The 24,314-nt window shown below is 72.1% G+C and overlaps 1 protein-coding gene across 1 annotated transcript in view; it reads left to right on the top strand.

The window, feature by feature from the left end:
• Positions 1-24,314, top strand: part of RPTOR (regulatory associated protein of MTOR complex 1) — a 100,087-nt gene that overhangs the window by 71,722 nt on the left and 4,051 nt on the right. Inside the window, exons 10-29 of the mRNA XM_045836190.1 lie at positions 377-452; positions 1,596-1,697; positions 1,946-2,029; positions 3,547-3,657; positions 3,941-4,015; positions 5,457-5,522; positions 5,840-6,031; positions 6,399-6,539; positions 7,318-7,435; positions 8,041-8,181; positions 8,476-8,634; positions 10,098-10,216; positions 11,188-11,291; positions 11,762-11,945; positions 12,833-12,943; positions 19,612-19,717; positions 19,925-20,039; positions 21,067-21,191; positions 22,570-22,674; positions 23,920-24,026. Of these exons, the coding sequence (XP_045692146.1) occupies positions 377-452; positions 1,596-1,697; positions 1,946-2,029; positions 3,547-3,657; positions 3,941-4,015; positions 5,457-5,522; positions 5,840-6,031; positions 6,399-6,539; positions 7,318-7,435; positions 8,041-8,181; positions 8,476-8,634; positions 10,098-10,216; positions 11,188-11,291; positions 11,762-11,945; positions 12,833-12,943; positions 19,612-19,717; positions 19,925-20,039; positions 21,067-21,191; positions 22,570-22,674; positions 23,920-24,026 (2,341 nt within the window). The remainder of the gene's footprint in view (positions 1-376; positions 453-1,595; positions 1,698-1,945; positions 2,030-3,546; positions 3,658-3,940; positions 4,016-5,456; positions 5,523-5,839; positions 6,032-6,398; positions 6,540-7,317; positions 7,436-8,040; positions 8,182-8,475; positions 8,635-10,097; positions 10,217-11,187; positions 11,292-11,761; positions 11,946-12,832; positions 12,944-19,611; positions 19,718-19,924; positions 20,040-21,066; positions 21,192-22,569; positions 22,675-23,919; positions 24,027-24,314) is intronic.

Below are 24,314 nucleotides of genomic sequence, written 5' to 3' on the forward strand. Positions count from 1 at the left end.
CGGAGGGATCTGTGCGGGGCGCAGTGGCAGCGGTTGACTTTGCTTCTGCCTGATGCGGAGTGAACGTCCCCGCCTTCGGGGCCGCTGGCTGGGGGGGGCGGGGGCTGTCCCTGGCTCCTGGCGGGGGGGGGGGGGCCTGCCCCTGCGAGGGGCCGGTGCGGGGCAGCAGCTGCGTCCCGTGGGTCTCAGCGCTTCGCTTTGAAGAGAGGAGATGCCACAACCGAGACGGTCCGACGGTCCGGCGTGGTGCCCACCGCGGGGGGGCCCCTGCTCCTTCGCTGCCCCGCCCCCACCCCGCCCGCCCCCGCTGTCCTCTGTCCAGGGTCCTGGCGGCGGAGCCCTCCTCGATGCCGGGCGTCCTCTGCTCTCCCCACAGGCAGGCCTGGGATCTCGCGGTGGACATCTGCCTCTCCCAGCTGCCCACGATCATTGAGGAGGGCACCGCGTTTCGGGTGAGCCCCCGCGGCCCTGCGGTGCTGTGCGCCGCCACCGCTCCGCTGAAAAGAGGCGTCGTCCCGGGGCCCGCGCCGGCTTCTGAAGCGGCCGGCTCTCCGGAAACGCTGTCCGTCAGCGCGTTGCGTGCTGGTCTGCGTTTCCTCGCGCGCCCGCCCGCCCCGTCCGCCGCGGGCCGAGTGCCGCCCACGTCTGGGACTGTTGGGGCCCGGGGCCCGGGGGCGGGGCCTCGGGGGTGTCGGAGTGTCCCGGCTGCAGCCCCCCCCGTGCGTAGGCGGGGCCTGGAGCCGTGGAGCTGGTGGGGCTTCCCTCGTGGCACCTGGGGGTCTCCAGGGCACGCCCCCCTCCCCCCCTCCCCCGCTGCTGCCCGAGTGGCCCCTTTGGTCTCAGGGTCCACTCGCTGAGGGGGGGACAGCAGGCCTGTGTGCCCGTCTCTCGTCGGGACCCGGGGGCCTGGGAGGCGTTCGGGGCAGCCGGGTGCGCGCAGGGTCAAACCCCCGCCGTGCTCTGGGCGCTGGGCGTCACGTGCAGTCTGCGCTGCGCCGGCGGGGAGTCTGGCGGAGCGGTCCAGTTGCGGTCTCGCCGTCCACTCCGGGCGGCGCCAGTTCGGCCACCCTCATGTCTCGCTCACCCTCCACCTTTCTGGCCTGTGAGGGCCAAGCTCTGCGTCTGGGGAGAATCCCGGCAAGCTGGGGTGGGGGCGGGGTAGCTGAGGCAGGCCTCGTGCTGGCTTTTTAATCCTGTTCTTGTTTTGTTGGCACAGCAGCTCCCCAGACCCCGCTATCCCCTGCCCTCCGAACCCCGCTGCCCACTGCAGCGGGCCCCTCTGACCTCTGCCCCGACGCCTCTGCACCCCTGCCCTCTGCCCCACCCCTGCCCTCTGCCCCACCCCTGCCCTCTGCCCCACCCCTGCCCCAAGGACTCGCCCCGTCTCCCTCGCCCACTTGTGGACTGCGTGCAGCCCACGCCTCTGCTGGGCGGCACACCCGCGTGCCCGCTCCGCTGCAGCCCTGCCCGCCCCCGCCGCCGGGATGGCGGCGCCGCCTGGAGTGGAGACTGGGTGTGAGGGCAGCCAGTGTGGGGGCCGCGCGGCCTCCGGGAGGGGCAGCCCTCTGACTCACGGCCCCCCGCCTGTCCCCCAGCACAGCCCCTTCTTCGCCGAGCAGCTGACCGCGTTCCAGGTGTGGCTGACCATGGGCGTGGAGAACCGGAGCCCGCCCGAGCAGCTCCCCATCGTCCTGCAGGTGAGGGGCTGGGGGCGGTCCCTCCGCGGCGGCCTCCGCGGGGTCGGCGGCCTGTGCACCGGAACACCGCCGGCAGTGTGCTTCCAGATGCGCCCCGCCGTCCCCCGGGCCCCCGCGTCACGTGTGGGCACGGCCCAGGGCGCCCTCCCGGCCCGCCGGAGCGCAGCTGCCGGGAAGGAGCCCCCACCGCGGCGACCGGGGCTGGGCCGCGCGGCCTCACGGTGACACCGTCTCCTCCTCCTCCCCAGGTGCTGCTGAGCCAGGTGCACCGGCTGAGAGCCCTGGACCTGCTGGGGAGGTTCTTGGACCTGGGCCCCTGGGCGGTGAGCCTGGTGCGTGTTCCTGCTGCGCGTTCCGTCTGAGGACGGACGTGGCCGTGCGGCCGAGGGTGACATGGGGGTGGCCGTGCGCCCATGAGGCCCGGGGAGGATGCGTTGTGACCCCATCGTCCCCTGCGGCTTTGCCCTCCTGTCCCCTGTGCTGTCACTAGGTGGCCCCTTCGAAGGGCGGAAGGTGCTCCCGGCCCGTGGCCTTGGGGCAGTGGTCCAGCCCCGCGTGGGACGGTCCCTCCCGCCCACCCTGGGTCTGGGCACGGCACTGTCACAGCTCCCCCCTCAGTCCTGAGAGCAGAGACGGCCGGTTACGGCAGGGGGGCGAGCGAGAAGGGGACCGGAAGCGACCTGGCTTCCCGGCAGAGCAGAAGGAGGACAGGGAGGAGGCGGGGTCTGCAGACTGACGGGGTTCGGGGGCCTGTCGGCAGTTGCCACGTGGGGCCCTGGCGTGGTCCTGTCTGCGCGCAGTGGGAAAGTTAGCGCTTGACGCTGCGCTCGTAAAGCAGTCAGGAACACAGCCGAGTGTCTCATGTCAGGGTGGGCACCTGCTCGCGTCCCCAGGGAGGTGAGGGTGTGCAGCCCTGGTTTCACGTGGGAGGCCTCTCTGCAAAGACGGGCGTGTTTGCAGGTCACTGCGCTCAGGGCGTCTGGGCTCATGTGGGCGGGAGGTCGGCCGCGGGCTGCACGGCACTGGGTTTTCAGCTGGGGGTGCACCTGTGGGGGCGGCGGCCGAGAGTTGGCCGCAGATGGAGGCCGTGGGGCCAGGGAGGCTAACTCTGCCCCCTCCCTGGCTGGCATGCGGCCCTCCTGGGTCCCCGCGGCCTCGGGGCCTCAGCCAAGGCCACACTGGCCTGTCGCTCCGTCTCCACGGAAGAGAAGACAGGGAACGAGCACCAATAACGTTCCAGAGAGATTGTCATGCGTGTGGTTAATTAAAATTAAAAGTGAGCCACACGCACGCCAACGGGAAGCTTGTGACCTGCTGGGTAAACCGGCGCCGTCACAGGCGCAGACTGGGCCTGGAGCCCAGGGCCCGGCCGCCTGAGCCCGGGAGGAGACGGCTCATTCCCACACGCGGGCCCTTAACAGGGGCCACGGCTCCGTGTTGCCGTTGGCCTGGGGCCTGCTGTTGGGCCCCAGCATCTGAGACCAGGACAGCGCAGGGCTGCCGGGGTGGGTGTCCCGGGGCTCTGCCCCGTCCCTAGATGCCGCCTTCCCTCTGGGCCCCCAGCTTGGGAGCAGAGAGGGGCCCCCCACCATGCAAAGGTGATAGGTGGCCCGAGACCAGGCCCGGGAGGCCCTGCCTGGGGCGTGTCTCTGTCCGAAGGTCCGTCTCCAGCGCACGTGTGACCCTCAGGGCTGGGTGGACGTGCCCCGGAGAGCCGGACACGGCCCCACGCGTGCAGGTCACGGAGCGGGGCCCGCCCCGCGGCCCAGGGCAAGCGGGGCCGCCCGGCGAGGACGGGCACCCCGGGGCCCGGCCGCCCACCTGCCCCTGACGCTGCCTGGTCCCCCAGGCGCTGTCCGTGGGCATCTTCCCGTACGTGCTCAAGCTGCTGCAGAGCTCCGCGCGGGAGCTGCGGCCCCTGCTCGTCTTCATCTGGGCCAAGATCCTCGCCGTGGACAGCGTGAGTGGGCCACCGTCTCCGCGCGCTCCCCCTGCCCCGGGCCCGCCCCTCCCGCCCCGGGTGACCCTGCCCCGTGGCCCCGTCTCCTCCCTGGGGGCACATGCCCACTGCCCCGGAACGGGGCCCGGCGGCGGGTCCGGCAGCAGCCTCCCTGGCCGCGTGCTGCAGGGAGGCCCTGGGCAGGAGGCGGCCACTGCATGTCCGCGGGTCCCCGCTCCACGGCGAGCGGAGGGGGGCCCCCCAGGCCCTCGCAGTCACGCGTCTCCCGTGTGCCCTCCCGCAGTCGTGCCAGGCGGACCTGGTGAAGGACAACGGCCACAAGTACTTCCTCTCGGTCCTGGCGGACCCCTACATGCCGGTGAGCACCCCGCCCCCCTGCCGTGGGCGGCTCAGCGTCTGTGTCGTCTGTCTCTGCTCCCCCGTCGCGCTGCGGGGGCCCCGTCGCGGCTCTGGAGCAGGGGCCCCCTCGCCCCCCAGGCGGGCAGCCACGCCTCAGGGGCCACGTCCGCACCGCGGCTGCTGCCTCCTCGCACAGACGGCACGGGTCTCGGTGGGCGCCTCGGCGCCGTGTCTGAGTGAGAGTGTGGGGGGCCCCACCCTTCGCTGGCCCAGTCTCCTCCCCCCGGCACACTGCCGCCGCGTGCTGGAACCCCCGCCGCCTGCTGACTGCGGGGTCAGCCTCGCGGGCCCCGGGACACTGACGTGATGGGTCCCGTGTGCAGCAGAGGTGCAGAGACCTTCCGGGCGCCCACGTGCCTCGGGCGTCGGGGAGGGAGGGAGGGAGAGAGGGAGGGAGCCTACATTTTAACGTGAAATCGTGAGAGCGCAGCCGTCTGCGAATAGCACGCACTGTAACTCCTGTGACCGTTTTCTGAGAAGGGCCTGGGTTCCCCGACTCCAGCTGCGAGCCGGGGAACAGTCGGTGCCATCAGAGACTCGCCAGAGGGCGTGGGCAGCGGGGCGGACGCGGCCGGGGAGCGACCTGGGGAGGAGGCCAGGCGTGGAAAGGGCAGCGGGGCTGAGAGGGTCCATTGAGCACAAGCGGCAGGAGGAGTCACAGTAACAGAGGCGTCCACCGGGGGCGCAAGTGTCCAGGGCAGAGGACCATTTGCCCTGGAGGGGCCGTGACGCCCATGGGCCGGCGCAGACAGCGGAGATGTGGGGGCCCTGTGAGGCGCCAGGGGAGCTGCCGTGTCACCCGGAAGTCTCTGTCCAGCGCAGGCATCCCCGAGAATGAGGGCGGAGCCAGCGCGCCGTCTGAAACGGGCTGCTCCCGTGTGCGCCCCCACCCAAGATGGTCCTAACGCCCGCGGCCCCGCAGGGGGTCGAGCCCAGAGGAAGCTGGGCGCGGGGGCAACACGTGGCTCGTGCACGCGATGGAGGACCAGCAGCCACGTGGGCGTCGGGACGGGGCAGGCGTGCGGGGGCCGGGCGCGCAGACAGCCCCGCTCGAACCCCAGGGAGGCAGGCCCTGCTCTGTGTGGCCCACGCGGGGCCCCGACCCCGGAGCCCGCAGAGGGCGGGGCGAGGGCCGGAGGGGCCCCGTCCCACAGGAGCCCGGGAAGGTGCTCCCACGGGAGACGAAGCCGCTTGGGGGTTCGTTTCACAGCACGTGCTCGGTCTGGGGCAGCCCGGGGGCGCCTGGGGCAGGACGCCCCCAGACCGGCCCCGCCCCCACCCTGGCTGCCCGGCCCGGGAGGGGCCGCTCTTTCCTGCTGCACGTGTGATCCACGCTCACCGCCAGGGGCCCTGAGCGGACGTCCCTGCCGTGCGTGACGAGCGCGCCCTCTGTCTTCCAGGCGGAGCACCGCACCATGACGGCCTTCATCCTCGCCGTGATCGTCAACAACTACAACACGGGGCAGGTGGGTGGCGCCTCGTGTCCCCGCCCTGCCCTGCGCCCCGGCCTCCTGCCGACCAGGGGCGGCCGGGCCGCAGCTGCCGCACTCGGGGACCACGGGGGCGTGGTCCTGAACGTCCAGCGGGACGGTCGCCCTCAGGGAGAGGGGCTGCACCAGCCCGGGGGAGCAGAGGGGCCGCCCCTGTGTTCAGCCGGTGTCCGCAGAGGGGACTGGAATTGGAGGGTTTTGAAACCAGGGACGTATCAAGACCTCCCTGGGAACCGCCAGGGCCGTGACCGCGGCTGCGTGAGTCGCCCACGTGTGTCCCCCAAACCCCGCAGGAGGCCTGCCTGCAGGGCAACCTGATCGCCATCTGCCTGGAGCAGCTCAGCGACCCCCACCCCCTCCTGCGCCAGTGGGTGGCCATCTGCCTCGGGCGCATCTGGCAGAACTTCGACTCGGCCAGGTGGTGTGGGGTGCGGGACAGCGCCCACGAGAAGCTCTGCAGCCTCCTCTCCGACCCCATTCCTGAGGTGGGTCTCCCCCCCCCCCAGACCTGGGGCCAGGCCGAGGTGCCCCTGCCAGCGGGTCCTTGGTGCCGGTGGTCCCGCCGGACGCCGCATGGGCAGGGGCACCATGGGGACAGCGCCCGCAGCAGGGTCTGCTCCCGTGTGCGTCCCGGTGTCCATAAGCCGTCCTCCACCACCTGTCCCCTGAACCCCCTCTCCCTCACCGCCACCTGCTCCTTGAGCTGGGGGTGCTCGGGCCCCATGCTGCCCCTCCCCCGTCCCCCTCCGTCCCCATGAGTGGGGCTGGTGTGGAGGGCTGTGCGGGGGGAGCTCCGGCCCGAGGGTCAGCAAGGGCGGGGCTGTGACCGGTCCCGTCTCCCCGCCCCCGCAGGTACGCTGTGCGGCCGTCTTCGCCCTGGGCACGTTCGTGGGCAACTCCGCGGAGAGGACCGACCACTCCACCACCATCGACCACAACGTGGCCATGATGCTGGCGCAGCTCATCAGCGACGGGAGCCCCATGGTCCGCAAGGTGCGTGGCCGGGCCTGACCGTGGCCGTGGGCGCCCCGCTCCCGGCGGCCCTGACAGGCTCAGGCTCCTGGGGCGTCCTGCCCACCCCCAACACTCTGCGCTTGCGTCACTTGGAGCGTCGCCCAGGCCATCCTGGTGTCTGTGTGGCGGGCTGGTGCAGCCTGGGAGGGGACAGAGGGGCCGGGGTGTGGGTGTGGTCCCGTCTCCGGTGTCCCCTGAACAGGGTCCTGGGTAGAGCAGGAGGCGCCCCGGGTCTCAGTGGGGCAGCAGCGGCAATTTCCGTCTGGGTCTCACACTGGCTGGGACTTAGCACAGCCAGGTCCCCCGTCCGTCCCCAGGTGAAAGGGCCCCTCAGGGGGCTCGTGGTCACTGCCTCAGGGCCGAGCTGCGGGGTCCTGGGAGGGAGGGGCCAGGCTGCAGGCCCAGCGCCCAGGCCCCGGCAGCACCTCACGCCTCCTTTGTAGCTGTGAGTGCTCGCTGCCTGCAGCGCGAGGGGCGTGGCCGCTGCCTCCTGGGTGGGTGCGGCCTGGGACCTGCCCAGCCGTCCGCAGCAGGCAGTGTCTGCCGGGGAAGCCCGGGGGGTGTAGATGTGGGGGGGGGCCGGTGGCAGTGGGCGGGAGGACGCACTGCTGACGGGAGCCGGTCACTGTCCCGTCTGCCCGGCCAGGGCCCCCAGGCCTGTGACCCAGCGGCGACCGGCGTGAGCTTCAGGTGTCACCGCTTCCCCACAGCCTGTCACTGCCGCAGGAGGTGTGACTGTCCTTGTCCCTCTCGGCAGGAGCTGGTGGTGGCGCTGACCCACCTGGTCGTGCAGTACGAGAGCAACTTCTGCTCTGTGGCCCTGCAGTTCATGGAGGAGGAGAAGAACTACCCGCTGCCGTCGCCCGCCACCACAGGTGCAGCCCCAGCTGTGAACGCCGGCGGCCGGGCGCCGGCCCTCTGCCTGAACCGGCAGCGGCCGCTCAGCCTCACAAACGCGGGCGCAGGTGTCCAGCGCCCACCGCTGGGGGGCCGGCTCTGCGTGGCTCCGAGGCCCCCATCCCCCGGCACCGAGCGGCCCAGGACGGGCAGGGAGGGGCTGCTCGGACCCTTGGAGTCTTCCCTCCTCTCACCCTTGTTGGAAATCACACGTGGGGAGACGCTGAAGGCACCTGAAGCCGTGGGGGTCTCAGAGAGCAGCTTGAGGTTTGCCCCTTGTGGGCCGCCTGCCGCGCGGTCCCGCCGCCCCTCCCCGGCGCACGGCCAGCTCTGCCAGGAACAGGGCCTTGTACAGCAGCAACATCTTCGCTGCTGTTCCTGCGCCGAGGGGCCGCCGCACTCCGTGGCAACAGCTGAGCCCCTGCTGGGAGGGCCAGCCCTGCCCCGTGGAGCCTCCCGTCACCGCCCGCTCCCAAAGCAACGGGCGTGACCCCTGCTCCTTGCCCCACCCCCACCCCCACCCCCGCTCTTGCCGTGTGCGGCTGGAGCAGCTGGGAACACGTCTCTCCCTTTCTCCCCGCAGAGGGCGGCAGTCTGACGCCCGTGCGAGACAGCCCCTGCACCCCCAGGCTGCGCGCCGTGAGCTCCTACGGGAACATCCGCGCCGTCACCACGGCCAGGAGCTTGAACAAGTCTCTGCAGAACCTGAGCCTGACAGAGGAGTGTAAGCTGCCAGGAGCCGGGCCCCCGGGTCGGGCGCTTTGTGGGAGCAGGTGCCGCCCCCTCCCTGCCGTGAAAGTGGGGCCTGGCGACGGCGGTTCAGCCCCCAGGACCCCAGCGCCCCGACTTGGGCTTCCTGCAGCCCGCCGTCCCCTGGGGTGGGGTGCCTCGGCCCCGAGATCGGGGGTGGGGGTGGAGCACGCACCTCAGTCACTCGCCCCAACCCCAGCGGCCGTGGGACCTGAAGCGGGGTGGGGGCCGGGCGGGCGGCACTGACGCCCTCCCTGCGGCGCGGCAGCCGGCGGCGCGGTGGCCTTCTCCCCCGGGAACCTGAGCACCAGCAGCAGTGCCAGCAGCACGCTGGGCAGCCCGGACACGGAGGAGTACATCCTGTCCTTCGAGACCATCGACAAGATGCGGCGCGTCAGCTCCTACTCCGCCCTCAACTCCCTCATCGGTGAGTCCCGCCCCCCGCCCGGCGCGCTGCACACCCACACTTGGGGGCTGCTGGGGCCGCGAGCGGGGGAGGGGACAGTTCCGGTCCCTTCTGCCTTGAGCTGGTGACACTGGGTGGGCTGTCTGGGCCAGCCTGCCCCGCCCCACGGTGGTGCCAGAATCCTCTGTCCCTGTCGTGCGTCACAGGACGGCGGTGTTCCGCTGGGTGGCCTGCCCCCGGGGGGTGCACGTGACAGGCAGTGTCCCTCGCGGGCCCCACCGGAGACGGGGACACGCAGTGTGAGTCAGAGGCCCCTGTCCTCGGGGCGTCTGGCCTGGGGGGGTTGGCGAGTTTGGGTTCAGGATCCAAGTATCGGACAGTGACAGCGTCCTTCAGGTTGTCTGTGTCCTCAGGGGTGAGCTTTGGTGGTTGAGCTACGTCTCCCTAAGACATTGTCCATTTCACCCCAACCTCCTCGTTTATCTCCGAGAAGCTGCCCCAGAGCGTCCTCATGGCTCCCAGTCTCCGCGCTGCACCAGCAGGCGGCCGGCCAGCCAGAGCGAGGCGAGGCCCCCGCGCCGCCCCCCTGGGCCCAGAGCCCGAGGGCCTGCACCCCCCACCCCCCACCCCGCCCCCCAGGGCAGCCCTGTGGGGGGAACAGCCCCCGCCTGCTCCTCCTCAGGACCGCGGGGTCCACGCCCTCGGCACACAGGGCCACCTCGTCCCGGGAGCCGTGACGAGTGACGCACCTGACTGGCCCCAGGAGAGAGGGCCGAGTGCGGAGAGGTCGTCTCTCCTTGCGGTGCGGCGGCCGCCGCACTGGCGAGCGGTCGGGTGGGCCTGGGTGAGGTCCTCGCTTCCAGCAGCTGGGCCTCGCCGTCCCCCCCGTCACCGGGGTGAGGCCCGCGTCAGGGAGTGGGGCGTCTGGTGGGCTTGAGCAGCCTCCACGGGGCAGGACACGTCCCCTCCTTCCCTTCTCCCCACACGGGCCGTCACGCGTGAGCACGTGTGTGTGTGCACATGCACGTCGGCCTGCAGCGGGCACACAGACGGGGCTGTGCGTGGAGGACACTTGGGAAGAGTCGCTGTGTGTCCTGGGAGACCCTGGGGTCTCGGGTCCCATCACGTGCCCCGGACGTCCGGGCACTCGGGGACAGAGCGGCCTGTGCTGCGTGAGGGGAGGACTGAGCCCGGAGCCCGGAGCCCGCCGGGTGTGGGGCCGGGTGTGGGGCCAGGGTGGGCGCCCCCCCAGCGGGTCCCCTCACGCAGGTCCCCTCACGCAGGTCGCAGAGGCCCCCGGACGTGCAGACAGGCCCGGGGGCCGGGTGCTTGCCAGGCAGCCCAGCGTTTGGCGGGAGGTCCTGCCCTTTTCCGACTCCCGTTTCCTCCTAGAGGGACCCCTGCTCGGAAGGGGACACCGTCCGCAGGAGAGCGGCCGGGGCCCCCGGGGCTGCCCGCCCCTGACCCGCCCCTGCCCCCCGCAGGCGTGTCCTTCAACAGCGTCTACACGCAGATCTGGAGGGTCCTCCTGCACCTGGCCGCCGACCCCTACCCGGACGTGTGCGACCTGGCCATGAAGGTGCTCAACAGCATCGCCTACAAGGTGGGCCGCCGCCGCCGCGCCCCGGGCCCCTCACCCGCCACGCGGGTCCGCCCCTCGGCTTGACACGGCCGTCATGTGCCAGGGGCGTGTTCTGCGTGACTGCTTCCCGTGTCGGGGCGCCAGGTGACGCAGCGAGGCCCGCGAGGCCCGCGGAGGTGACCCTGGGCCTGGCCACGCCCACCCGGGGGTCTCCTGGCTGCGGGGAGCTCACCTGCAGGGCCGGCCCCCGTCTCCGCCGTCCTCCTGCTGCTGCGGGTGCGGCTCGCTGTCCCGCACGCTGCGTAGGGTGGGGGCTCCGGCCGTGGCCTTGGGGGGTCCCCCTCCTCCGGGTACTGGGAGCCCCCCACACCTCCCCGGGAGCCCCGGGCATCGTGGGCCTTCCTTCCCGGGTTCTTCCCGCCCCGTGGGTGCTCTAGCCTGACAGCAACGTCCCCCGAGTGCCGGCATCCGGGGAACCGTCCTGGGTGTGACCCCTCAGGCCCGCAGTGGGCACTCCTGGTCTCGCTGGCACCCGGAGCCCAGAGACCTCTCTCCCACCTTCCCGGAGCCCGGCCCCCTGAGCCCCGGTGGCCGCCGGGGGCCACACTGCGCCCAGGCAGAAAACGGCTAGAAAGGCAAATAGCCCCGGCGGGTGGGGCTCAGGGGACTGAGCCCCAGCCTGTGAACCGAAGGGCTGCCAGTTCAGTTCCCGGTCAGGGCACAGGCCTGGCTTGTGGAACAGGCCAGCTCCCCAGTGCGGGGTGGGCCGCCCAAAAGACAACCGCACATTGGTGTTTCCCAAAGGAAAAAAACAGAGAAAGGCAAAATCATTCCACCTGCAGGGTGGCCCTGGGGGGCGTTCACGGCTGGCGCCTCCGTGGACAGCGAGGTCCCCTCGGTCTCAGGGCCTTTCCTGCTGGAGCCACCGGAGGCAGCCCCGCCCGGGGCCGCCCGCCCGCCCGCCCGCGTCACGGGCCCCTCTGCTCTTGCAGGCCACCCTGAACGCCCGGCCCCAGCGCATCCTCAGCGCCTCCTCGCTCACCCAGTCGGCGCCCGCCAGCCCCACCAACAAGGGCGTCCACATCCAGCAAGCGGGGTGAGTGGTCGGGGCCCCCTGCGGCCAGGTCCCAGGTCCGCGGGCGCTCCCCCGCCCCACTGCCGGCCCCGCACGCCGGCTCCCCGGTCCCCGCCCCCGTGCTCCCGAGTCCCATGCCGCTCCTACCCCCCCGCACCCCCATGGGTGTCGGGTCTGAGCCCCACCTGCCTGCCCGCCCGGCACAGACGGAGCAGCAGACCTCAAGGGGAGCCCGGTGCCCACGGCCACTTGCTGGGGCCCCGAGGGAGGGTCCGCACACCCCGTGGGACCAGCGTGGGGGGGGGCAGGTTGGGGGGCGGTGCTCCCCCGAGGGAGGGAGGCTGTGCGCCGAGTTCCGGGGCCGCAGACCTGTGCGCCTGGCCTGTTCACCGGGTGTCCGTTGGGGCCCCTGGGGGCGACCGGGGTCGCTGGCGTCTGGCATCAGGGCGGCATGGTCAGGGCAATGCCACGTGTCTCCTCCCCGACGGCAGGGGCTCCCCTCCGACGTCCAGCACGAGCAGCTCCAGCCCGACCAGCGACGTGGCCAAGCAGCCGGCCAGCCGGGAGCTGCCTGCGGGCCGGCTGGGCGCCCCCGGGCCCACGGGGGTGCAGTACACGCCCCACTCGCACCAGTTCCCCCGCACGCGGAAGATGTTTGACAAGGGCCCGGACCAGGTGGGTGCCCCCCTGCCCGCCCTGCAGGCCTCGGGGCTCGCTCCCTGCGACACTCCGGCTTCTGCGTGGGGGGGTGCCGGGCGCGGGCTTTGCCCCCCTTCCCTCGGGGCGGCCCGGCCCTGGGTGGGCCGCTCTCGGCCCCGTGCACAGCGTGGGGCCAGGCTGCGCTGCTGCCCTGCTCTCCCTCCCTGGGAGACGCGTTCTGCCTCCGCTGGACGTGGCCAGCGCCCCACAGGAGAGGGTCAAGTCTCTGCGTCTTGGGGGACGGCTCACGAACGGGGACACCCAGGCTGGGCCCTCGGGGTCTCGGCCAAGGCCCCGCGGCCTGCAGGGCAACCTTGGGGCAGGAAGGGCACACTGGGGGTGGTCTCCCACGTGCCGCCAGCCCCTGCCCTCCCCCGCGGCAGCAGGTGGCATGTGGTCCCCCCCCCAGGCAGAGTGACACCTGTCACTGTGTCCCGACGTGGGGTTCCCACCGGGCGAGCCTCCCGGGCGGTAAGGTCCCTTCCTCTCCCAGCACCCTGTGCCCTGCGGGGACGCCTTGGGTGCCCGTGCACTGCCCCGTCTGCGCGGCAGCCCCCGGGGACCCCTGACCTGGCTGGCACTCACGAGCCTGTCCAAGTGGCTCAGGACAGGGACAGCCCAAGCCGCCCTCCGGCCCTGGGGGGGACGCGGCTCCCCACGTGCAGACTCAGGCCGCCGTCCCTGATCCCGGCTCCCAGAACCCTGCCCACACACCCGGGGTCCCGGGGACCACCCGATACAGGAGGCCAGCGACGCCCGCCCGTGCCCTCTGTCTGCACCGGACCTGGGCCGCACGCACACGGGGGCAGGGGCGACCTGGCCCCTGTCTCTGCCCCCTTCTCCCCTCCCCGTGCACCCGGAAGACTGCCGACGACCCGGACGACGCCGCCGGACACAAGAGCTTCATCTCAGCCGCGATGCAGACGGGCTTCTGCGACTGGAGCGCCCGGTACTTCGCCCAGCCCGTCATGAAGGTACTGCGCCACTCGCCCGGGGGCGGGGGGCTCGCGCCGGGCCCCTGCCCGAGCCGCACTCGGGTCCCGCAGAGCCCCCTCGGGGGCCCCTGGACCTCGGCTCCGAGCCAGAGGCCCGGGCCACCTGGCGTGCACCCACCGGCCTGGGGCCCTGGGCGGTGACCTGAGGCGGGGCAGGCAGCCCAGGGCCCTGCTGCGCCAGCCGCCAGCGCTGTCCCTCTGGGACTCCTGTCCCACCGCCTCTGCAGCCGCCGAAGGGTGACGCCAAATTGCTGCCACAGTAGCTGGTGGCCACGGTTGAAATAAAGCAGCAAAAGAAACAGACTTCATTTGCTTTCCTGTCCGACCCAAAGAGAGGGGGAGGGCGGGGAGCGGGGGGAGAGGCAGCCATTCCCGAGGTTGCCGAGTGCAATGCCTCCCTTCCTCTGGCCCGGCGAGGCCGCCCCAGGCTGGTCAGCACCCTCCGGGCGGGCACCGCTCGCGGCCTGTCCCCGGGCCGTGCCCAGGCGGCTCTGTGCTCTGGAGACCAACGTCACCGATTTTCCTGAAGACCCGCCCGCCGGGCTGAGGCCAGTGCACCTGGCCCGTTCCACGAGACTGCCTCACGGGCCAAAGCCTGCCACGGCCGTGATGCCGGTGTCCCTGTGCCCGCAGACGTGAGCCGCCCCCAGGGGGACAGGGTGGCCGGCACTGCCTCCTCGGAGCGGCACCTGGGGCCATGCTTCCCGGAAGCTGCAGGGCCCGCTTGCCGACTCCCCGGCCTCGGCCGCCCCCGGAGACCCGCCCCTCGCGTGGCTGCTCGGGAAGTGGCCGCAGCTCGTTCCTCGTCAGGATCCCGTGCCGCGGCGGAGCAGTCCCCGGGCAGGGCGGGCCTTCTCCCGCTCCCTCCCCTGCCCCGAGGGGGGCTGGCGCTCGTCGGTGAAAACGGAACACTCACCGTCACGCCTGCCGCCAGTGACGATGCCTCCTGGTTCGTCGGACCCCGGGATGGAGAGGGGCCGAGGCCCGACTTCTCCAACTTCTCCGGAGCAGAGGCGCCAGCGCCTGGCACAGCCACGCCCCGGCCCAGCGCCGCTGGGGGTTGGTGCCCCGTGAGGAACGTTCCCCATCTGACTCGTGCGGCCGGCGGACTGGGGACCCGCGCGGAGGGGCCGCCGAGGGAGGACGGCACTGGCGAGGAGACGCACGTGCGACCTCCTGGGGCCGTTTGCAAACTCCGCTGGGACGGCAGCGTGAGGAGGTGCTCCCGGCGAGGTCTTTGGAGAGAAGGAACGGCAGGACCCAGGCTGCGTGCGTGCAGAGCGGTCACCGCTGCAGCGCGGTCCCAGTGCTGCGGCCCCCGGAGGCATGGGGCGCGTCACCCGCCTGCGCCCAGCGAAAAGGCGGAGGCCAGTCCTGACGGGGCCTCAGAGGACACTGCGGCGGCGGCATCAGCCCTGCAGACGCCGTTTCCCTGTGCGCGCTCCCACCTCCCCTGTTCTCTGTGCACGCGCCTCCCTGGTCGGAGGGGGGTGTGGGGGCAGCAAGGTCGCCGTGGCCTGTGGGTCAGGCTGCCCCGAGACCGGCCGGCCAGCCCCCACGGGCTGGGGACGACACCCCTCCTAGCCCCAGGAGGGAAGGGGGGCCTGCCCTGGGGCTTGTAGCGGACACAGCGGGGCGCAGGCCCGGGGGAACGAGTCACCCCTGGGAACCAGTGGTGCCAGCTGCTGAGGTTCAGGGTTCTGTTTACCACTGACAGAGCTCAGCTCCTGGAGATACACCCACCCCGCCGAGGCTGGCGCGGCCAAGCCGCCCCCGCAGCAGGGGCCTGGTCGCTCTCCTGCTGTGGCCGGGGGTGGGGTGGAGGGAGCAGGGGCTGTGAGTCGTGCTGAGTCCCAGGGCCGAGGCGCTGCCACCCTTTGAGACGCGCCGGCTCAGTCACCGCCCGCGGCCCCGGGAGGAGCGGCGTAGGTTGCCCCAGACTCACTTTTCTGAACTGGAACGTGAGTCTCACCCGTTCCCCGGGGTCTGCTTCCCTGCGCTCGGTGTTGGGGTGAGCGAGCCCCCGTGGGCGCGTGGGTGCGGCGTGCAGGGACAGTGGCCCGCCCTCGACATGGACGCCCATGCGTGTCGCTCCCGTGTAGACCCACGGCCGGCAGCACCTGCTCCATGGCTCACGCCAGGCTCCCTGGTGACAGAACTCCACCTGCCCCCGTGGGCTCCTGCTCGTGCCCCCGGGAGGGCGTCTGGTTCCTGCCGGCAGACGCACAGGGCCGGGGACGGGGGTGTCCGCTGCGTCACCAGCCCAGACCCACGCTGTGGCTCCCGCAGCGCGGGCAGGGACCCGGAGGAGGACGGCAGTGTCCCCTCCCCGTCCCCGGGCTGTCACCACCAGGCTCCGGAAGCGGCAGGGTCGGCGTCTGCCCTGCCCTGCGGCCCACGTGGGAACGGTCCCGTGTGCCTGTGGCTTCAGGGACGGGCCGGGTGTGGTGGCCGAAGGCGGCAGCGCCCTGTCCAGTCAGCTCGTCTGGAACCCCTGGCGGCCCCTGAGTTGCTGGGGCGCACGAGCACTCGGGCGACGTTCGTCCTTCACGTCAACCAGAGACCTTGTCCGAACACCCGTCCCAGCGCACGCCTTAACGATTTCTTCCTGCGTCTTCCAGGCGGCATTCACAGCGTTTTTATTAGTTTCATTCATCACCTAACGACGTGTTTGTGCGGTAAAACGCATCAGGGACTTTTCTATTAGCCTGCGCTGCGTGGAAACTCGACAGAGCTCAAGGCTGGGGCCTCCCTCCGGGACGGGACCCCCACCCCCCTGCGCGGCCTCTCGGGGGACGGGATGCCCGCGGCGTCACCATCGCGTGCGGCTGGCGGGGGGGTGGGGGGCACCCGGAGCACGTGGGGTGGGTGGGGGGAGGGGGCCTGCTGGGTGCCCTCTGCTGGAGGAGACAGCCGGCTCCTTCCCCACCCGGGGGGCTTCCGAGAGCCCGTCAGCCTCGGGAAGGGTGCTGAAGGCGGTCCGCCGTGTCTGCGGCCTGGGGTCGGCCCACTCCGCTCACCCTCCACGGAGGTGGGCTCCCCGGGGTGAGCGGAGACGGGTGCTCGGGGGTCCTGGTGGTGCGGGGGAGGGGGGGGCGCTTCAGTCACAGGTTCTGAAGTCACAGGTGGGTGGCCCTGAGCCGCCAGGCCTGCCGGAAGGGAGACGCAGTGGGTGTGTCTGCGGACGCCCCCTCCGACGCGTCCGTAGTGGCAGGACGCACCCGGGAGAGGCCGCCACTGGGAGGGGACTGGAGCGGGGACGATGCAGCTGCGCAGCGGCACCCCGCACGGCCTCTCCGGTCGTGGGCGCCGCCCAGCGCCACAGGCTGGGTCTCCTCGGAGCCTGGTCCCTTGTCGGCCCTGCGCTGCTGGCCGCAGAGGCGTCGGCGCAGCCTGGGTGGTCCCTCCCGACGTGAGGGATGGGTTCGGGTTGTTTCTGAGTTGTCCATCTGGAGCCGGAACGTGCCCCCACCGGAGGAGAATCCGCAGGGTCGTCTCGGCGGCAGACCAAGGACTCTGCACAGGGTTGGACGGCCGATCACAAGAAAGACGCTGAGCACGCAGGGGACAGACGGACGCTTTCCGTGTACGGGCCGCCCAACAGCCCGCGGTCGGCACCCCTCCCGCCGGGGTGAGACGGCAGTTTTTTCTGGAACCAGGAGTGAGGCCAGGAGGTCTGACCCCTTCACCCCCGTTCCCCACCCCGCCGGCCGCGGGTACCCGTGGGCCCGGGGTCGCCGCACAGACACCAGCTGTGTTTCTCTGCCACTCGAAACCCTTCACGGGAGCGCCTCCCCGAGACAAAGCCGCAAGATGTGAGCCAGAAAGAAAGCACACGCGAGGCCCGGATCCGGGGAACACCGCGCCCCGATGAGGACGTCGGTGGAGGCCCCGACCGGCGGAGGCCACGGCCGGGGCTGGAAGGCCCGGCGGGGTCCTCTCCCGAGTGGAGCTGGGGCCCAGCAGAGCCCTCGGTCCCCGTCGCAGCGGGTTTCTTCACAGCGACGACCTCTTCTAGGGTGTGGGGCGGGGAACAAGGAAACCAGGAGGGTTTTGACCCGGGGCACGGCGGGAGGACTTGCACGGCCCCGTCTCAGGACCCGCCGCGAAGCCGAGCGGTCAGGCAGGGCCCGGAGGGCGGCGCGCCCACTGGCCAGCAAGGCGGGGTGGCGCGGGGCAGCTGCCCCCCCGCCCCCAGAAGGGGGTCTTCCCGCACGCGGCCGTCTGCCAGCAGGGTGGCCCTCGGCCCCGCCCTCACGCCTCCTGCAGGACCGAGTCCCCGTGAGGCGCAGCCCTGAGTGTGATGCCTGCGGCCACGAAACGTCTAGAAGAAACTCTTCGTGGCCTGGGGCGATGTTTTTTCTTTTTAAAGATTTATTTATTTTTGGAGAGAGGGGAAGGGAAGGAGAAATGGAGGGAAACATCCATGTGTGGTTGTCTCTCGAGGGCCCCGCACTGGGAACCTGGCCCACAGCCCAGGCCTGTGCCCCGACTGGGAATCGAACCGGCGACCCTTTGGTGCGCAGGCCGGCACTCAGTGCCCTCAGCCACGCCAGCCAGAGCGGTGGTTTCTTAGATGCAAGAAGCACAAGCCTACAGGGACAGACAGATGACCTGTCTGAGCAACACCACTAGGAAAATGGAAGCACGAACCACGGGTGGAAGACAAGTTGTGGAGGACGTGTCTGACGCTGGCGGCCGCTCGGGGGCGAGCAGTGACCGGAGGAGGCCCCACCGCCGACGCCCGCTCCGTCCACCCCCCGCCCCGGGCCGGCAAAGACGCGGCGCAGCGGGAACCACGGCTCCCAGACGCCGGAAACGTCCGGCCACTTCCCACCCTGTGAAGCACAGCCCTGCACTCGGCTGCCGGCGTCCACCCAGGAGGGATGGATACTCACGGCCACTCAGGAACCCGGGACCGCTCCTCGGGGCTTCCCTCGCACTCTCCAAGACCTGGGAACCTCCCCGACGCCCTCCACCGGCCAGTGAACCGACAGAGCCTCGTGCCGCAGCGGGGGCCAGGCTCGAAGGGCCGCACCCTGGACGGTCCACGCACCCGGCATTCCGGAACGGGCGGGGCCGAGCGGCAGCACGGAACACGGGTGGGTGGGTGGGTGGGTGACAGCGGGGCCTCAGAGCAGGGGGGCAGGCGCTGCTCTCCGCCCGGACGGCTGCGTGACGCAGCCCTCTCCCCGGAAGTCAGAGCTCGGCCCCGAAAGGGAGAGACTTCCTGTGTGTGAACCCCATCTCGGCGACCCCGGGATGGAGAAGCACCCCAGGAAGGAGAACGCCCACATGGGTGCCCCTCCGGTTCCTGGCCCGAGAGCTGTGGGCACGGGGCCCGGCCCCGGGGACTCGGGCCCGTCCGCCGGCTGCCCACTGTCCGTGGGGTCTCCGGCACCTTCTCCTCCTGTTTCCTGTCCTTGTCACTGCTTCGCTGGGGGTGGGTCTGCGGCCTTTTTTATGGAAAGAAAGAAGGGAGCACGAACAGAAGCCTGGAGATCAGAGGCCTCCGGTCCCTTGTGCGCGGACACTGAAGTGGGGTTCCTCCGGGGTGTTTGTGTCTTGTGGGCACACATCACCAGGCATCGGGGGGACCCGGAATGTTCTGGGAGACCTGGACTCCTGTCTGGGCGGGAGCCCTCTCGTGCCTCAGCCTCGGCCGCACGGGCACATGCGTGTGAGCCCCCGTGTCCGCGGAGACCACCCCACACCGGCGCGGGCTCTGCCCCGCGGGAGGCCCCCACTGACCGCAGGCGGGTCCCGGCCTTCCTCGGGGGACGCCGGCCGCTCCTTGTCTGCCTGGCGTCTCCCGTGTCCGGGGGCTTCACGGCCCCGAGTGGCCCTCAGGGGGCCAGGGCGGGCCCCAGTCAACCGGCGTGTGTGACCAAGGAAACGAGTCTTTGTCCAGACAAGTGACCGCACTCGGAATAGATGGTGTCAGCCCCAGCTCATCGCTGGCTGAGTGCTGCTCTCTCTTACACATGGGTTTTGCACGCCCGTCTGTGGCCCCAGCCCGCTTGCACACGCAGACCGTGACCCAGCGGGACCCTCGTGCGGGAGCAGAGGGCGGTTTGTGCCCACCCCCCTCCCCGGGAGGCGCACCCGGGGCCCTCGGGGCTGCAGCTCGGCCCCCCGACGCTCGGCACAGGGTCGGCGGCCAGGTTGGGGGGCGCCGCCTCCCGGGGGGCCTCCCGGCTGCCACGGCGCGTCCCCCCCTGCAGAACACACACCCGGGTTCTGACCCCGGCCCCATGCTTCCCGAAAGCCTAATGTCCCCGTGAGAGGGTCGCATGCCGTCACTCCTCATCAGAGCGTGGCCACAGCCTCCGCTTCTCCGCTGGCCCCCACGGGGTGGGGCGGGGCGGCTCGGGGCCCGGGGGCAGCAGGGTCCTCGGTCTCTGCTCAACCGACCATGGAGGGCCAGCACCTGCCCGCCCCCCAGTCCCGGCCTCAGAGCCTCTGGCGCAGCAGTGGGGGGAGCGGCCCTGCTGTCGGCCTCCACTGTGTTCCTGACGCTGGGGTGTCGGGTGCAGGGGCCGGGCCAGAGCACCCGGGGCCCAGCACGGGTGTGGGGGGGGCCCTTCCTGGAGGGGACGGCCGCTGTCGAGGGGCCGCGGCCGACCCGGTGGGTTTTGTGGCCGCAGATCCCGGAGGAGCACGACACGGAGAGTCAGGTCCGCAAGGAGCGTGAGTGGCGGTTCCTGCGCAACAGCCGGGTGCGGAAGCAGGCCCAGCAGCTCATCCAGAAGGGTGAGCGGGCGGGGGCCGCCCCGAGCAGCCCACCCACGGGGGCCGGGCGGCGCGGGGGTCCCCTCCTCTCTGCCCGGCAGCCTCCCCGCCAGCACGGGAAGGAGCGGCAGGAGCCGGCCCCCCACCAGGCCTGGGTCCCCGGGGGGGCGGATCCGCGGTCACCCCGACTGTGAGGTGAGGCCCCCCCGCCTGCGTCTCTCGGCTCAGGCATCACCAGGCTGGACGACCAGATCTTCCTGAACCGGAACCCGGGCGTCCCCTCCGTGGTCAAGTTCCACCCCTTCACCCCCTGCGTGGCCGTCGCTGACAAAGACAGCATCTGGTGAGCTTGCGGGTGCCCGCGTTTCCCGCGGCGGCGGCGGCCCAGTCTGTGTGACGGTGTGAGCCTCGCCCCCCCCACTACTCCTCCCCGCCCCCCCGCCCCCCCCCCCCCCCCAGTGTCAGCCGCCAGCGTAGGGGGGCGGGGGCTCTGGTGCCCGAGAGAAGCCCCAGGGGACGCAGCTCCAGGGCTCACCCCCGGCACCGCCCCTGCAGAAGCACGCGGCCCCTGGGAGACCCCGGGCGCCCGGCCCGGCCAACCGCAGGGGAGGTGCCCTCTGCCTGCGGGGCCCAGGTGGGCCCCTGCCCCTGCTCCCCGCTCTCTGCCCCTCCGTGCGGAGGGGACCCACTCACGGTGTCGCTCTCCGGGTTAACCGCTGTCGCCTCGGCACGGACCGCACTTGAGAAAGTGTGTGGCCGCCGACTCCAGCGCTTTCTCGTTGTGCAGAACAGGAACCCGCCCTCGTCAGCCCGTAACCCCCGGCCCCCCCACCCCGTCCATGTTCCGTGAGTGAGCAACACTTTGTTGCCCAAACGGGCTGTGGTTCACCCACCCACCCACCCGTGGACCCCTGGGTGCGTCCCACTGTTCCTAAGTGCGTCACTGAGCTTAGGGTTCACCTTCAGCCGCTGAACGATACGTTCACTTCGAACCCGACTTCAGGGAGGGCAGGGCACTGAACGGCTGGAGGCCCCTCGCTCGTCTGGGGGTCGGTTCTGTGAGGGCACGAGGGGGGCTCCGGGCGGGGGGCTGAGCCCCAGTGTCCAGGGGGACGGGCTCGCTGCCCAAGGGGCTGAGTCTGGCCTCGGGCCACCCACCCACTCACGCGCCCCCAGCCTCCTCTGGCTCAGCTTCCGCAGGTGCTCGTCTGTCCCTGACGAGTCTCCCTGACGACCCCCCGTGCCCTGACACCTGCAGTGACGGGGCCTCAGTGACCGCCGGTCTGGCTGCCGCACGCCCAGTGGTGGCCGTCCTGGGGACGGGGGCGTTCCCTGGGGTCTCACGGCCGCCCCACTCTTGTCGCCCTCAGCTTCTGGGACTGGGAGAAGGGGGAGAAGCTGGACTACTTCCACAATGGGAACCCGCGGTACACCCGCGTCACCGCCATGGAGTACCTGAACGGCCAGGACTGCTCGCTGCTGCTCACGGCCACGGGTGAGTGGGCGGCGCCTGGGCCGGCTCGCGGCCACACCGGGTCCCCTCCGGCCCCGACCGTCTCTTCCGGCACAGGGTGACCCGTTCCGGCTGGCCCTGTGTCCTCCTCTGGGAGCCCGCGCCCCCTGGCCGGGAGGGGCCCTCGCGCCTCCGCCCCTGCAGCCTGCAGGGAGCCCACGGGTCACCAGGGGAGGCGGGCCCCGCCGAGACGAGGGCCAGGGTCTCCAGCCACCTCTGTGGTCAGCTTCCCTCTTCCTGGGGGCCACCTCCCAGCTGCTGTCTGTCCTGCCCTGTTCTGTCCTAACCATCCTGTCCTGTCCCGTCCTGTTCTGTCTTGTCCTGCCCTGCCCTGCCCTGCCCCAGGCTTCTGAGCCACTGAGACGGTTGAGCTGGTCGCACTGACCACACACTCCTCCTCTCCTTCCAAAGCGTCCCTGGCCGCCCTGTGGAGGGGGTGCCGGTGGGGGGCAGGTCCTCTGGCCCCCACTGTCCCGGATGAGGCCAGGCCACTCCCCACAGCCAGTCCCACTGGCTGGGGGCGGCACAGTGAAGAGAGGCAGTGCGGGGGGCTGGCCTGGGGGCTCAGGGAGCCTCACGGGGGCTTGGGACAGGTCACCGGGCACCTCTGGGCGCCGGGAACCGGGGAGGGGTGCCCCAGCCGCAGTGGGCCCAGGAGAGGAACTGAGGGTCCTTCCAAGGGGTCCGGGGGGAAGCCACATGAGCCCCAGAGCAGGGCAGGCTCGCCGTCCCCGAGATGGGGACGAGGCGGCAGACAGGGTGGAGGTCCAGGCCTCGGCTCGGCCACCGTCTCCAGGCGCGTCCCGGCTGACTGCGCGTCCTCCTGCGGCGTGACGTGGGGCCGGTGCGGGGCGGGGGGAGTCCTCCTGCAGGGAGGCGGGCGAGAGGGCAGCCGTGGGGCCGGGGCGCAGGCCGTGCGAGGGGCCAGTGGGGCCGGGAGCGGGGTTCCGGCGGGTGCGACGCCAGGAGGAGGGAAGGACACGCAGGGGACCCGCCTCACTGCCGTCTGCCCGAGGACACGGGCCACGCACCCGCACTGAGCATGCGCGTCCTGGCCAGGGGCCAGGGGCCAGGGCCTGTCTCCCCAGGAGGCTCCTGGCTCGGGGGGCAGTGGGGCGGGTCTGGCACAGACGGGAGGGAGTGACGTGCGAGACCCTGTCCCTCGGTGGGACTGGCTCTTCTCCTCAGCGGGCTGTCCCCCGGGCGGGAGCAGGGCGCGCAGTGGGGCAGAGGCGGGGAGCCTGGGGGGCGCGGCGCCCCTGCTGTGTGCGCAGCGGTCTGCACCGTCACTGCTGCCCCCCCCGCCACCGGTGCCGGGAGCCGGGCCTGCGTTCCAACCGCCTTCTCTCCTGCTCCCCAGACGACGGCGCCATCAGGGTCTGGAAGAACTTCGCCGACTTGGAGAAGAATCCGGAGATGGTGACCGCCTGGCAGGGGCTCTCGGACATGCTGCCCACAACCCGAGGTGCGTCCTCCCCGGCGGCCAGAGAAGGTCTGGGGCCGCTGGGCAGGGTTCTGGGGGTGCCCATGGTTCCACGTCACCCCGGGTGACAGCTCCTGCAGGCCAGCAAGTTCACGTCGATTCTGGGGTTCTGGCCCAGCCGGCTCCCCAGGGAAGACCCTCTCCCTGGGCGGCAGGCCGCACGGGGTGACCGCCTGGCCGGCCCCGACCTGCCCTGGCGCACCCCCAGCCGCATGCCCCTGGGCCCAGCCCTCACCCCCGGCTCCACGGGAGAGCTGCCGGGAAGAGCTGCACTGCTGGCCGGGCCAGGGCCTGCGTCCTGTGCCGTTTGCACCCGAATCGGTTCCCTCTGTGGGGCGGGTGCCCAGGGTCGCCGACCGTGTCCGGCTGTGTCTGGGCACCGAAGGCCTTGTGCACGCACCTGGCCGGCCCCCGGCCCACAGTGTGCGGGCCGAGCTGGGCGGGGCGGGGGCAGGGGCTGTGCTCGCAGGTGGGGTGACAGACACCAGCCCCGCCTGCCGTCCTTCCGGCCGGGGCAGGAGTCACAGGGGCCCCCAGTCCCGCTTCCGGGCTCCCTGTGACCCCGCGAGCATCGGGTCAGGCTGCCCTGGCGCCGACCGCAGGAGCACTTCTCCGTGCCTCCTGCCCACCTGGGGTCTGCACACCTCCGTCCACCCCCTGCACGACCTGCCCGTGCCGGGACGTAGCGGGACCCGTGCCGGAGGCTCCGAGCCAGGAGCCCCAGGAGCGAGGCTGGGGCGGGCGCTGCTTCCTCCTCGCGCCGGGCCACCTCGGGGAGGTGCATGCCCGCTGCCCCACGGGCCTGGGCCTCGGGGCGCGCCTGCCCCGCCCACCCCGTTTCCTCTGACCCTTCCGGCCGCTGCCGCGTGTCCTGCCCCCTGTGCAGGGGACACACGGCAGTTCAGGTGATGTCGTGTGCTCCCGAGGGGTCTCTGGACCTGCCGGGAGGCCTGGGGCGCTCCCAGAGTCCCCGCGAGAGCCTGACTCACGACGTCCATGTCTGTCCCCGGGGAGGGCGTGCGGGCCACCGCCCCACAGGGATCTGGGGGAGGCTCCAAAGGGCTGCCCCAACCTGGAGACCCGGACTCGGGGCGCACGGGAGCCCTGGCCGGAGCTCGCACGGGGTAGGGGGCCTGCCAGGTGGGCCGGCAGGCGTCTCGCCGGAGCAGGCCCCCACGGTGACACTGATGTCTGTCCGTGCGTCCGTCCGTCCGTGCGCCCGCGCAGGGGCTGGGATGGTGGTGGACTGGGAGCAGGAGACCGGCCTGCTCGTGAGCTCGGGGGACGTGCGCATCGTCCGCGTCTGGGACACCGACCGCGAGGTGAAGGTGCAGGTAACCGCACGCGCCACGGCCCCGTCCTCGCGGGAAACTGGCGCTGAGGGCCCCCGGGGGTCGCTAGCCCTGGGGACGGCGGGGCCCGGACGGGCGGGCCCTCGGTGCTGGGAGCTGTGGGGCGGCCCCGCAGGCTCTGCAAACCTCCAGCCTCCGGGCGGGGGGGGACTAGGCCTGTGGGGGCCACCCAGACCCTCGGAGGGCGGGCGCGGCCGGACGCAGGGGGTGCACCTCGGCCTGCCCGGCAGTGTCACTGGGCCCGGGGCTCCGCTCGCCGGGGCCTCAGCG

This window comes from Phyllostomus hastatus, unplaced genomic scaffold (assembly GCF_019186645.2).
Source record: "Phyllostomus hastatus isolate PE091 unplaced genomic scaffold, TTU_PhHast_1.1 phas_contig_210, whole genome shotgun sequence".
In the NCBI taxonomy this organism is placed as follows: domain Eukaryota; kingdom Metazoa; phylum Chordata; class Mammalia; order Chiroptera; family Phyllostomidae; genus Phyllostomus; species Phyllostomus hastatus.